Genomic DNA, 15,289 nt, shown 5'->3' with positions numbered 1-15,289 from the left:
CCATGCTACCGACATTCGACTAGAAATCCGTTGGGTTGGCGTGCCACCTCCTTTACCTCCTCCTAGCTGGTGTGTTGAGGGCCACGCCTTCGACTCTCATGTCACCACCACCATCGTTGCCATTCACGCACTCGTCATGAATCACTAGGGGGAGAGAGGAGAGGAGAAAGAAGACGCGTCACTAGGGACATAGAAGAGAAACACAAATCAAAATAGGGTTGGGGTTTCGGCCATCGGGAGGGGGAGGGTTACCCTTTCAACACGTGTTGGGGCCGATCTAGATCCTATCAATTAGCCGATTAGGGTTAGTTTCGTGCCAGACCGATGTCGTCGGGGGTTATGAAACCGTTTCTAGAGTCATTAGCGACACCCACCTGTAGCACGGTTACTGCACGGTATAACAAAAATCGTAATAAATTTATATTCAAAAAATTTAAATTCAAACTCTGTGGTTTCCTAGCAAAACCACACGGTTTTAGTCCATTGTCACGTGGTTTGGACTTAAAACCTTGGCATGTTTGTTCCAAGAAAATATAAATGAGAAGCCCTAAAATGTTAAAAAAATAGAAAATAGGAAATAAATACCATGATATATATTTGGTCACGTAGGTATATTAGTTCCTGTTAGCTTTGTCCAGGAGTCACTTCCTCACCACACACGCGAGGAAGAAGAACAATAGCGACAAACACAGGCTTTGCAACGACGAACGCCCCGGCCGCTCGAACGGACTGTATGTTGGCTCTATTTCACTGAAAATGGACTCGACTCTAGCTACCTACACCAGAGGAGCACGGGGCTTCTTATAAGCCAGGGACAACACCAGGAGCTAGCCTCCATGCCGGCCATCGCACCACGATTCCGCAGGACCCGCTCGACGTCGCCGTGAGCCGCACGCTCGCCTGGACGACGCGACTTCCTCCCGAGATCACGCGCCCACGCACACCAGTACACCACTCCTCGAGCAAACTAACTAAACTAACGTGCACATGCATGCAGCCAGCAAACCAACTAACTAATGCTAATGCATGCATACACCCAGCTCTCAGCGCCCATGCATGCAACAAGTAAACAAGCATGCAGCAAGCAACCTAGCATGCGACACACACACTGACTCTACCACGTCAGGTACACATCCATGGCGTGTTTATTTCCAACAGTTCCATTCCCTGGACTTTTATCCATTTTTACCATGTTTAATCAGTTTTGCCTTCGATTTTGATCATAGAAACATTATTTTCATAAAATTTCATCACCAAACTGATCTAAAACTCCACATGTATTACCAGAACTTTTTGTGATTTTCCCATATATTTTTTTCAAATCTTTTGAAACCAATCAAAATTTATTCAAACCAAACCGCCGATAACCGCTACCGTGCCAGGACAGTTTAACCGGCTGCCGCAGTAACCACGGTGGCTATTGGGTAAAGTAACACTGGCTGCTGCCTTCTGCCCGTATCACGTGCTCTAACGGGTCCATCTTTATTCGCACTGTGCTGGGCTCCTCCCGTGTCGCCGCCGCTTGCACTGGGCCAGTTTGCGTGGGCCGCGTCGGCCCATCGTTCGTGCGGGAGCCACTTCATGGGCTGGCTCTGTATTTACTGGGCGGAATTCAAATTATTAAAAGAAGCACTGGTTTTAATCCCTTCAATTCCCATACATTAAATATATGCTTTCTATGACATTTGAAATTCCTTAAAAATTCACAAAAATACAATTTATTACTGAGAATATTATTTCTAATCAAAAGGAACCCACGAGAACTTTTCTAGAAAGAATCCATGAAATGAAATTTTTTTATTGCACAATGTTATTTATGATGCTATGCGAATTTAAATATGATTAAATTTTACTTAATTATTGTTGCCTACCAGTGATGTAATTAGGGACTTATTGTGTTATTTCCAATTCTTTTTTTGGCCCACAGTGACTAGATCTAGAGAGGAATCATTATATATTATTATTTGATGATTGCTTTCTTTTAAAATGTTATCCTTAGCTTAGGCACATCTTAAGAAAATTGAGCCACTTGATGGAACAAATTCAACGAGTGGAAGAACAACATGCTTCTTAATTTGGGCCTGTTGAAAAAAAGACTTAACCATTAGAGAGGATGCTCCTGTAGAACCTAAACTGGCCAAGGGAATGGGTCAAAGTGTTGAGCACATTTGTCTCAGGTTGGTCTATGATAAAAATTGAACACTGGGCAGAAATCAAACCTAGTGTCTATGATGTATATTAAGAGTAATATTTCTCCATCAATCATATGAGGGAGAACTAACTCTAAAAATGTTAAGATGTACTTCACAAACATTGAAGAAAATAATAAAACTTCTACTAAAAATTACGGCAGTACTTTTATCATGAAGATGGGTTCTTCCCAGTATAACGAAAACAAGAGGAATCGGACCACACATCTTGGAAATGTCACACATGGCCCATTAGCTAAATATGATGGACATGGAAGTTTCTGAATGGTATGATGTTCATTTTATTGTGAATTCATTCAACTCTAACTTTGATCCATTCAAAATTCACAAAAATACTAGAAAGCAGAAATGGAGCATTTCAAAGCTTATTTCCCATGTAGTGGAAGAGAAAGAGCATCAAAGGCCAAAAGGCAAAAAAAAATATAAATCAGTTGAACCTCATAAATGCTAAGAGCAAGAGAAAGTTTCGTTAAGCGGAATTATTTGGCAATAAGAAGATCAAGCCCCAACACCCTGAGAAGGAAGGAGGGAGTTCGGTGCTTAATCAAACCCTCAACTTTCAATTGAGCCAAAATTCAAGAATCCTTACTGTAATTTTTGTGATAATGATGGTCATTGGCACACGGATTGGTTGGTTAGAGAGGGATTCTGAGGCATCAAGAAGCTAAGAAGGTAGGAGTGAACCCTAGGAGTTGCTAATAGAGCGGAGATTGATGTGAAGGTTGTTGGAGTCTTCACACTTAAGATTCCTAGTGGCTATGATTTAATTCTTAATAATGTTTTATTCTTTCCCTCTTTGAAGAGAAATCTTATTTCAATTGGAGTCTTGGTAGAAACTGGTTATAATTGTTATTTTTCTAGCAGAACATGTTACGTTAAACTCCATAATAAAGTTATTGGTCTTTTGTTCGTGCTAGACAAACTCTACTTGTCTCTTTGGATATAATGTGATGAATGTAATAAATGGCTACAATGATAAATATGAGACTTCATCAAATTTGTGGCACTGTCTCTTAGGCCATATTTCTAGGAAGAGAACAAAATGTCTCATTAAAGAAGAATGATATCTATATACCATTCCTGGTGTATATATACACATTAAATCTAGGAAGGTAATTTTAATTTTAAAATAATACTTTAAGGAAAAATACACTATACTACTTGTGAGTTCATAAAATAGTGATTAACTGGACTTTTACATGTTTATATGTGGACTCATAATATATTTTTCATATTTATATGTGAACTCATAATATATTTTATTACATATTTGATAATATGAGACATGTGGACGGATATAGCTCTTCTCATATCATAATCCATATTTTTTTGACAGATTTAGGTTTAAACTCGGATATATCATATCTTTTTTTTTTCTTTCCCATATTCTTCTCAAGAGCCTCAGGTCGGGCGGGAAATAAATGTCCTGTTTTTACCCCTAAATAGTTCGAGGTGCACTTTCAATGGTTTAGGCTAAATGGCTAGTTGATGGGCTCTTGCCCAAGACTGGCATGTGGGGGTTTTCCCTTTCAGAGTATGAACAGTAATTTACCATATTATACAACCGGTAATTATCAAAAGAATACGGTAACCGAGCAATACACCGGTAATTGGTTATACCGTTTTCGTTACTGTTTCCATTTCCCGTTCAAGTAATTACCGTTTCCGTATTCTTTGGCTGGAAAACATTAGAAACGATAGCTGGTCGGCCGGTAATTATCGCTACCGTAGTTTTCATCCGTAAGTTTAAGACATATATATGACCGTTCGGTGCCGGTTGTTACCGAGCCAGATTCTCTCGTTTTCCTTATACATCCTTCCTAATCGCTAAACGGTATGATTTTTAGAAAATTAACTTTGTATATATCAGATCAATTTGTTTTTCATTTTTTTAGTTATATTAATTAATGATATGTTAATTTGCTAATTTTTACATAGTTACTAACCCAATCAAAGAACCTGCAGTAAATAAGTACTCAGCTACTTTGACAAATTAATACTCACCGGTGCTCCAGCCTGAGTCAAAGGCCAAGAGTGAGAGGAGCAAAACGCCCACTCCCGCAGGGATTGGGATCACCTGCAGTCCTAGCAAGGACGGTAAGCTACTGCACGTATTGTCTACCGTTTAATTTTGTGATAAGTGGTTCAGATAGCTTGCTACAGTAACCAAGCTACAGTACACCCCATGCATGCTATAGTGCCAGAAATAGTCGTGTTCTTCACGGTCGCCGCCTCCCTCTCGTATCATGCGTGGAATACTCTCGTTAGATTTGAACCCAGAGAGTTAGAGTCTTATCTTTTCGCCTTTATATATGTTTACAAGTAAGAATTAATTTTTTTAACTTAAAATTAAAGTAGATCTTTAAAGCTTCTTTATTATAGTCTATTTTTTAGACTTAGCTTTTAAATCATAAAAAAATGTATATAAAAATTTTATTTATAAATTATTTTACATGTACCGTTCCGTTTTTTCTTCTAATGCGAAAACTGTGGATTGAATTGATCAACAAAGCGGGGCATTCCCATCTGTATTATGCAGCTTAATTTGGACTGGACTATTCATCCCTCCCAACCTAAGCTCTCCGCGCTCCCCATAACGAGCCATGATTGCTCGTCGTCGTCTTCCTATCGGCACCGATCAGGACCTGCTCCAAACCATTACTCGCCGCCGCTTGGGAAAGGAGGTGGGTGCTGCCATCGATGGGGTATTCTTCGATCACTTTGTCGCTATGGTAGCCACCACATACACCACGCCATACTTGTACGTCCCGCCACACGTCTAGTTGGGAGGGTACGCATGATGTACGCACGTTCGTTCCGTACTTCTCACGCCAGCGAATCTTATACATAAAACTTCATACGTATAATTTATATAACTTTATATCTATAAACTTCATATTTAAAATATTATATGTATAAACCATATATTAAATATTATACGTATAAAATTTATACATCAAATATTATAATATAATCTTATTATATAAAAATATGTACTTATTTTAAATACAAACTTTACATATAAACATTCGATGCACACATATCTCATATATAAATTTTATATATTAAATATTTTCACATCATAAAAGAAAACTTATATGCCTTAGACCCAAACAAGATAAAAATATAAATAGAAAAAAGAGATCTACGTGGAAAGAAAATAGAAAAGAAAACCCTCCAACAAAATCCGCATTAGTCTGCTCTACACGTTGAGCGGACCCACGATCGCACGGTATCCCGCTTATACTTTCGTCTTCGCTTTGTATAAAAGGGTTAACTTGTGAATACCATGATTGGAGCACCAAGGCTTATAAACAGACTCTTACACATCTAAACTTCTAAAGTGCTACTAAACCACCGCTACACATTCACTTCTAGGCCACATGGACCAAACATGCACTACTACTAGTCTTCAAATGGGCTGGGGTGTTATATTCACATATATAAACATTGCACGCATCTTCGCGTCTAGTAAGGTGTTTTAGTGGTAGGATCATAGTTTTGTGTATATTTAGGATCATTTGCATGAGCGAAGCTAGAGCACAACAAAGGGGGTGTAGCTCTTTAGCTTATGTATAGTGGCATATAAAAATTTCTCAAGTTATAAGTTAAGTGGATTATATATCTTCGTGTTATGTACAGCTTTCAAATTATATGAATTGGCACAACAACTTACGTGGTGTGTGTGAACCAAGACCAAAATGGTCCGTGTAGCTACTAAGATCATGCTAACTGTGTCTCACTATAAACAAGCAAGCATGAAGTAGTTAAGAGTTATGATTTTAGCAATAAGCTATTCCCCTCAAGTGCATAATCGCCGATAGTAATATGATGAATAATCGATTTTAATGCTAACTTAGGCACCTACCATTGGTTATTGTCCATGTGTAAACAGGGGATCTTTTGGGTCAGTTGAATAGTACACAAATATTTGGTTTTTTCAAGGCATGCGACATAGCTTGTTAGCTTTGCGATGTTAGTCATTCCAAAATGTTTGATTCAATGGGTCATGGGTTTAATCCCCAGTTCTGTCTCTTCTTCTTTATGTGTACTACTATCGTTTTTCTTTAAATATCACTATGTAAATTTGAATATCGTCTTAAATTAAAACATCATCCATGCGATTGATAGGGAGAAGGAAGAGAGGCTAGAGTGCAGCGATCGGTGATAGCAGGGGCAGACTACCAGTCACATTCGCTTCTAATGATAAAGGTAATGCTTAAGGTCAGTCTCAATACATATTTTATAGGGTATCATGCATATTAAATAGGGTGTCACATCAGCAAAATTGCTAACTTGGTAGGATCATTAAATGAGGGAGTTTCATGAGATGAGAGAGGAGTTTCATCCCTATGAAACTCATCTGGCTCGGTTACCCAGTTTACAGTCTTGATAATTATACCATAAAATTATGCATTGAGACTGACCTAATAGAAACATGAGTAGAGCGTGCCACAGGTGGGACTACTTGCAGCCTGACTGCCAGTGTGTCTTTTGCTCACCTTGGGTGAGATCGATCGAGTGCTTTGCCCCTGAAACAAAACTCTATCTTCGGTCCCTCAATTGTGGATCGAATTTGATTTGTATGCATCAACCGTGAAATGGTATCGAGAGCCTCTCATATATTAAAACCGGTTAATTAATTTACTACACTGGTTTACAAGGTTGACCTCATGCACTTGCTGTAGAGCGCTTTGAATTCCCTCATCCAACCTGGTCACCAAGCACATCAAGCTCCCCTGCCTAGGGGTGGTAATGAACTTAATTTTTTTCCTATAAAATTTAAGGGTTAAAAATGGCGAGCGTTGAAAATTTTGTAGTCTTTTAGGTAAAAATTTTTAAGGGTTAAGTAGGGTTTGAAATGAACAAAGACCTTGGCTCATTACCACTCCTACCCTACCTTTGACCTTCTACAATCTCAAGCTCCACCCCTTGTTTCTAAAATTGGGCTTCGGGGAGCTCCGTTTGATAGGGAGAAGAGACGCGATAGCAAGGGAAAGGCGGAGCAATGGTGGGTATAGGAGAGGTAGCTGACCATGGACTTAGGCAGAGGAGTGGGACATGATGTAACATAGGTAAAGGTGGAGTGAGAGAATACACGACATTAGCGGGGAAAGAAAGAAGACATGGTAGGTAGGCCGCGTTCGACATAGCAAGTTAGATATCTAACTCCTCTCGTTTTTCACGCGCACGTTTTCCGAACTGCTAAACGGTATATTTTTTGTAAAAATTTCTATAGGAAAGTTTTTTAAAAAAATCATATTAATCTATTTTATATTTTTTAATAATTAATATTTAATTAATCATGTACTAATCTATTACTACGTTTTCCGTACCAGATAACTAACCTTCCCCCAACCCATTGCCGAACGCGGCCGTAGTTAAGAGGGATGCCGTGGCAACACCAGACCAAGTGACCAACCTCTAGGTCCTCCACAGATCGCTGAGCATATCACCATTGTTCGAACCACTGCACCCCTTGTCCACGAGAGATGACACCATCTGAGCTGCCACGCCACTTTCGGACATGGTTTCACAAGACGAGCAACCATCCCAAGCTCCTGACACCACGGTTGGCACGGTGACCCTAACACAACCCCATATGTTACTTTGCCTGGTGGACAGTGTAGCCTATGGATCCAACGAGGTGGGGTTAGGACACTAAATTGTAATCTGGTGACGACGTCCTTGGCACCCTCTACCCCACCGTCTCCGTCGCCGGCTTGCCAGGGATTTAGGGAGAAGACTGACTCACACTTGGGTCTCTGGTTTTTATTACTTTTGTCTGATTTTGAGTCTCGTTGTTTTTCATTTTTTTTTAATTTTACGATCAGTGCCATGTAAGCGCTACAACCTACAAGGACGATACATAAGACGGAGATAAAGTCCACATGTCTCGTGGGCATCGCGTATGACAAAACTGTCATCTAAGCTATTGAGAAACTTGATTCGCTCTAATTTTAATAGTCGAGAGACGCAAATATAAGTCGATGTATATTCAAGGGACTTCTGGTGGACTTTTTCACCCGCTGGACCGCTGTTATGGCGGTTGCCGCTAGGCCGAGAACAGCCAGGCTCGTTGCTTGCACGGGGGCCGGGTGCGCAAGTTCACCGGGCGATGGTGTGTGCCACAGCGAGATTTAATACAACTCTACAAACTCGCATTTCCATCCTCGCTGATGGATTTTAGTACAACTGCACCGTGATTAAAGATGCTTCCCAACTCATTTATCTTCTTTCTTCTTTTGTTTCTTTTTTTCCTTTTTGCCAAACACAGTACAAACGTAAAGTATCTTTCGTACTACATCCTGCCAAAAGCTGATCTGATACGTGTGAATTAAGTTAGCACTTCCAAACAATATATATATATATATATCCATCTTCGCCAAAGAAAAAAAAATTGTATTGTGAGAAGTTCACAGTCAAACTTTTCGTCGTCCTTGATTATGCCTAGGAGGGTTAATGGGATAGAGTTATTATGTTCTTTCACATGCCTATTTAGTTCTAACAAATTTTTAGCTTAAAACTATGAATAATTTTATTTTTAACTTGTTTTGAATACAGTACTTAAATTTTGGCTGTAAAAAAAAAGCTTGATCTATTACTACCCTAATTACGCCTGGGCATTAGCCACAAACCCAAATATCGTTCCATTTGTGGTAGTGACGTTCCCTGCACGTCCTTTTCCTTTTTAAGGAATCGCTCCCGAACCGAAACGAAAAAGGAGTCCGAGGAAGCGCCGTACTCGATCCAGCTGCGCACCGCCCAACCCAACTGACCACGCGAACGAAGCGCACGCGTGCGTACGTCATCCTACGACGGCGGCCATGGCGGCCGCCGCCACTCGTCTCCCGCTCCTTCAGCTGCTGCTTCTCCTCCTCTTCTTCTTCCATCTCACTGTGGCGAGTACGGAGGCGGCGGCGGCGGCGACGGAGGGCGACGACTTGCTCGCCGCGGCGCGCGAGCCGGCGCTGGCGGAGTGGGTCCGCGGCGTGCGGCGGCGCATCCACCGGCGGCCCGAGCTGGCGTTCCAGGAGGTCCGCACCAGCGAGCTCGTCCGCGCCGAGCTCGACGCGATCGGCGTCCCCTACCGGTGGCCCGTCGCGCGGACCGGCGTCGTCGCCACGATCGCCGCCGGCGGCGGCGGCGGCCCCGTCGTCGCGCTCCGGGCGGACATGGACGCGCTCCCCGTGCAGGTAGGTATCTGCTTGATCCGCTTTTTCGTTCTACCCCATGCATGACACGTGGCGCGTGTAAACGAAATTTTGTTTTTGTTCTGATATGTACGCATATCAAGAATTTCAACATGTTTTCTTTCATCTTGAAGATAATTTGGCCATCTAAAAAAACAATTATTTTAATTATTTTTTGGGGTTATTTTGCACCTTTGTAAGATGTTGCATCGATCGGTTTTGCGTAGGGATGAATAGAAAATTCATGATCGTGCCGACTATTATTTGCATTGTATACTAAGGTAGTAATGAATTAATAATGCTCTAGTTTTATCTCCTAACTATAATAGATATTTTAGATTTCTCTAAATTTATTTATAAATTAATATATATGTTACATGTATAAGTATTTATATATGTATAGGAAAAAGGCAAAATATCTTATAAACTGAAATGGAAGTAATACAATTCATTTGTTTCCAATATCTTGTATTTGTGTAATTTTTTTTGTTGTATTGTCTGGTAGAATTAATGAGAAGTTTGACAATCACACATGGCTCCCAGTTTCCCAGAAAGGCAATATTTACCGAACAAGACAAGCTTTTTTTGACCTTGAGGTCTCGTGGTGTTACACATGGTGGAACAATAATCACATACAGCAATATAGATGAGTCATCAAAGAGATCTGGATACATAAAGATATTCTCAAATTTCGTATATATTAATAACATTTGTTTAAACCGAAGATATCCTACTGTTTGTCTGTTGTACTTGTAACGGTATAGAAGCCATGGGCCTTTGTTCGATTCATTTTAATATCTGGAGTATGGCCAAGCTACTAAATAGTGGCGGTAGCAGCGGCGCAATTGCGGTATCGGTCCACTTTCGCTATCGTGTAACGGGTTAGAACTTAGCAGTCGTAATTGTAGTTCGCAAAATGACTTAGGCTGCCTTTGGCATGGTGTTGGTTAACCGGCGCAGAAAACACGCTAATAGATTAGTACATGATTAATTAATTATTAATTATAAAAAATTAGAAAATGGATTAATCTGAATTTTTAAAACAACTTTTCTTTAAAATTTTTAAAAAACATACTGTTTAGCAATTAGGAGAGTATGCGCATGAAAAATAATGGGAATCTGTATTAGTTAGCGTGGCAAACGAATGCGGCCTGCCTTAGGAGGCCACATTCGCAGTGGGATATATATACGTGTGCCTGCTGTATGGCGTCTTGCCATCTTGGTGCTTTCACGTTTACTGCGTATAAGGGCAATTTGATGACGATTTCTACGACAATGAGAAATAGAAATTAATCGTTCTCTCCCTACTCTTCTATTCTCAATGAACAACATGATCTTGAGCTATCACTTATGAATTTATTCAATCTTATTATTATTTAGAAGGACAATATTACAATACCTTTTCCTTACGGTGGTAGTAGTGTACATAAAACTTTTTGTTTCTGTTTTCTAAGTTACATGAAAGATGTACACACATATATACACCACACATGACACATTGAGTGTGTCCCTTGGTCTAACTAATTTTCTATACTCCTATAAAGAAATATCAGTGCTATCTTTACTATAGTTTTACAATTTAGCTCTTAAATTTTTTGATATTAAAAACCAGTTAAATAAATTCAAATTAAGGTGACTATTGGATATAAGAAAATTTAATAACACATCATAAATCCGTAGCAAAGCACGGGTATTTAACTAGTTGTATTAAGAAGGTGGACTCGCTTGTGTATAGTATTTGTGGGCATCAAGGTTAATTTTATAAAATTTGGCAGGAACTTGTAGATTGGGAGCACAAGAGCCAGGAAGATGGGAAAATGCATGCTTGTGGCCATGATGCTCACACTGCAATGCTTCTGGGAGCTGCTAAGCTACTTCAACAACGCAGGCATGAACTCAAGGTACTCATTTCACTGCACTAGATATAATCATCGTAAAAACTCAATGCAGCATCGGCGAAGAGTTTCTTTATCATCCTTGAAAAATATCTTAGGATACCAGAAATTTTAGTGCAAATAATTATGGTATATTCAGATACTTTTTTAAGTATGCTAAAAAAGCTTATCGGCGAAACTAACAGCAACACATACCCAGAATTTGTAATTCATATCCAAAGACTGGTCCTGCCTTCAGGTCACAGTTAAGTCTAGCTAGCTATGCAATTAATTCAGGGTTAATTTACAACTTGTTCATGTTCTTGTCCTGATGACCATCGCCTGCAGGGCACTGTAAAGCTTGTGTTCCAGCCAGCAGAGGAGGGCAACGGGGGCGCCTACTATGTTCTTCAGGAGGGCGTCCTCGACGACGTGTCGGCGATGTTTGGGATGCATGTCGATCCAGCTCTCCCGGTAGGCGTGGTCGCATCCAGGCCAGGGCCATTTGCTGCGACGTCAGGCAGGTTCTTGGCAACGGTTACTGGAAGAGGTGGCCATGCTGCGTTGCCCCATGACGCCGTTGATCCTGTCGTCGCTGCGTCCTCTGCCATCCTCAGCCTTCAGCAGATCGTCTCCCGCGAGATCGATCCCCTGCGGGGTGCAGTATGTGATGATGCTATGATCTTCTTGTGATGATAATCCTTTTATGTAATGGCTTCATTTTTGGATTGAACAAATTGAGAGTGGTGTGTGCTAATTTCAGTGAAGAAATCAGGTGATTCTTCTGAACTTTTTCAGGTGGTATCTGTCACATTGGTGACGGGAGGAAACGCTTACAATGTTATTCCCGAGTCTGTGGCATTTGGTGGCACCTTCAGGAGCATGACTGATGAAGGCCTATCATATCTGAAGAAGAGGATCGAAGAGGTAGTTAAGCTAACTAGAGTATTTACTGGTAATCTGCAGCACTTCCACAAATTTGAATTTTTCAGTTACCTTTCATAGCATTTTATATACCATATTTAAAAAGTTACCATATTTTCTAATATAGAAAGTTGTACCAAGTATTACTAGTTGCCTAGAGTTACTAAAATTTTACACAAAAAAACAGTACCTATAGCTTATTTTCTAAGGATGATAAAATCCCTCTGCCTTTCAACCTGTATTTTCAGATTTTTTTAACTTGCCTTCTTTGCTTGAAATCTGTCAAACTTTGCTTTTTTTTTCCTATACAAATAATGAGACAACTAACTCCATTAGGTTTCTACTGACAACATAAACCCTATGTAATGAACCCGTTTTTTGCACTGAACATCATATCAATTCTGAATATCTTGGTCGATCTGCAACCCGCCGCCCCAGATCGTGGAAACGCAGGCGGAGGTGCACCGGTGCGCCGCCGCCGTGGACTTCATGGAGGAGTCGATGCGGCCGTACCCGGCCGTGGTGAACGACGAAGGGATGTACGCCCACGCGCGGGCGGCGGCGGAGCGGCTGCTCGGCGCGGCCGGCGTCCGCGTGGCGCCGCAGCTGATGGGCGCCGAGGACTTCGGCTTCTACGCCCAGCGGATGCCCAGCGCCTTCTTCACCGTCGGCGTCGGCAACGCGGCCGCCATGGCGGAGGGGGGGAGGGTCCACACGTCGCACTCCCCGCACTTCGTCGTCGACGAGGACGCGCTCCCCGTCGGCGCCGCCCTCCATGCCGCCGTCGCCATCGACTACCTCCGCAAGCATGCGTGATATTGATCGATGCGTGCGTCCAAGTGAAGCATGTGCTGTGTGTATGTATGGTGGAAGATGGCTTGGTTTTTATTGGGTTTTATAGGGTATGTGTGGAGGATATAGGGCATGCATGCAGCCATACGCAGTGCATGTGATCTTAATTATGCAATAGTGGCACATTAGTCCAAAGTCTACCATTTTCTCAAAATATATAGGATAAATTATATATGTATATACCTCGTCATGTTTATGGAAAGCAGTTTTTTATGCTTACTGGCAAAATACTCATGCTTTACTATGGAAATATATTACAAAATGTTATAGTATTTTTTTCTTAACTGTACTAATATCAATTGTTTGAACAAAATATGAAATATTCAATAATATTAGGAAATACTATAGACTAATTTGTAAAAGAACTACAAAACACAGTGGAGTGACAGATTCACAGCCACCACCACTAGAGACATTTAAAGTAGTATAGAAATTGTGATACTCCGTTGCAAGATAGGATTCTGAAACTTACGTCCATGTCACAAAAATCATAAATAACCAAAACTTTACTATCCATGCATGTCATGTAAAACAAGTTCCAGTCATGACCAAATAAAGCAATAATAAGTAGGATTATTAACCACTCAAAACACATATTGCAAAGGAGATCCGAATCAAGAATTGACATAAATGTTTATATAAAAAACTTAGTAAAAACCATAACGGACAATGAGATGATCAGTAGGCGACAAGTTTAGGGAGGTCCCAAATCAATAAATATCTTTCTCAAAATTGTTGAGACTCGCTCTCTTCTTTCCACCTAATAATAGTTCTCTGTCAACTTAAAAATAAGTGCATTTCTAGTCTCTACCAGTTTTGATTGAGGAAGAGTTCTAAAGAAATAAAAACGTCATGTATTTGTTACTAAATGAATAATTTTATACCGATCAGCAGATAGATGTGCCATTGAATTTGGCCTAAGCTAATGCTTTTGAAAGGTGAAGTTAGGATTTACCCATATCACACGAGGCAAACCATATGTGATCTACCATATATGTACAAACATCAATTTTGAAAAAAGTTGCATCCAGTACCCTATATTTTTCAAATGAAAAATCTTAAATCATTATTATGGCAATCTAAATTGGGGTCCTTCCAATTTGTCATTTTTATTATTATATTAAAAATACAATGTTTGGTTACGAATATTTGACGTTGTTGGCATTACCCATAACATTTAATCATTCGTCCACTATTCGTCCACTAGCACAGAATTCCCATTAGTGACAGCTCCAAACTCTCAACTATTAACAGCTGGCCGATCTGTTACACTCCAATGGTCACTGATGAGACAAGTCATTTGTAATGACTCAATATAGCTATTATACCTGAGACATATATGTGGTAGCTACAAATGTGAAATCGTCACAGATGAGGGGGGACACGTTCCCCCTCCATCTGTGATGGCTCATAGCTAGCTAAGAGCCATCATAGATGTCTGAATATCAATTTTAGGTTTTACATATTTGTGGCTAGCCTCTTGGTTTTCAAACCATGTCCTTGTCACATATATTCACACACACATGCCCATAATGTCCGTAAAAAACTGATAGCACACATATATTCCATCCAAATTACATCAATTATCCCTTTCGTACAATTCACATATATCACATATGCATATCTCACAATTGCATCACAATTGTCCATTTCATACACTTCACTAGTATATATATCCCAGACAAATAATAGAAAACAAACTTAGCACAATTGTTAGTGGCGAAGATATAATTAATAAAATGGTAGAAAAAAAGTTAGATGTAAAAATAGTACTCAATGTCAAGGACAAACTACATAATTATTATAATGCGTTTGGATCGAAGTATCCGAAGTTTCAAGTTTGTCAAATTGCTAATTTAAGCTAGAGCATTATATAAAGGTCCTTTTGAGCTCACTAAGTGCAAAAGGATATACTCTACTAATATTTCCTCTCATCTCACGGGGGTTGACACCCTCCATAGCTCATGGTCTCTCGTACAAAATGAAAGAGTAGAGTCCCGACCAGTTTGGTGCTTGCCTCCTTGACGTACATTAGTACATAGGTATCCCACACCTCTTGAATTTGTGTCATAAGCATGTGGCAATCATTTGATTTGATTAACACTCGGTTTCAAATCGTCCATAGACACCCAACCATGAACATGGATGAGTAACTAGAAGGGACTTTTAGAATTTTTTTATTTTTCAAAAACCATTTTAATAGATAATTTTATTACTAAATCTTGGAAAAAATATT

General features: G+C 40.1%; 1 protein-coding gene across 1 annotated transcript; it reads left to right on the top strand.

The window, feature by feature from the left end:
• Positions 1 to 8,937: 8,937 nt before the first annotated feature.
• On the top strand, positions 8,938 to 13,296 carry LOC102718098 (IAA-amino acid hydrolase ILR1-like 9). Its single transcript, XM_015839484.2, has 5 exons — positions 8,938 to 9,406; positions 11,179 to 11,304; positions 11,626 to 11,940; positions 12,076 to 12,204; positions 12,640 to 13,296. The coding sequence occupies exons 1-5, from the start codon at positions 9,038 to 9,040 to the stop codon at positions 13,015 to 13,017; spliced, it is 1,317 nt and encodes a 438-aa protein (XP_015694970.2). The 5' UTR covers positions 8,938 to 9,037; the 3' UTR covers positions 13,018 to 13,296.
• The last annotated feature ends 1,993 nt before the right edge of the window (positions 13,297 to 15,289 follow it).

This window comes from Oryza brachyantha, chromosome 7, assembly GCF_000231095.2.
Source record: "Oryza brachyantha chromosome 7, ObraRS2, whole genome shotgun sequence".
NCBI classification, from domain to species: Eukaryota; Viridiplantae; Streptophyta; class Magnoliopsida; order Poales; family Poaceae; genus Oryza; species Oryza brachyantha.
Note: the sequence above shows the minus strand (reverse complement) of the source record. Positions and strands in the feature narration are given on the sequence as shown.

Excerpts from the sequence above, each read along its gene's own strand:
- LOC102718098 (XM_015839484.2), top strand. The coding sequence starts at position 9,038 with ATGGCGGCCGCCGCCACTCGTCTCCCGCTCCTTCAGCTGCTGCTTCTC. Across the intron at positions 9,407-11,178 it reads TGGACGCGCTCCCCGTGCAG|GAACTTGTAGATTGGGAGCA; the intron begins GTAGGTATCTGC and ends AAAATTTGGCAG. Across the intron at positions 11,941-12,075 it reads TCGATCCCCTGCGGGGTGCA|GTGGTATCTGTCACATTGGT; the intron begins GTATGTGATGAT and ends GAACTTTTTCAG.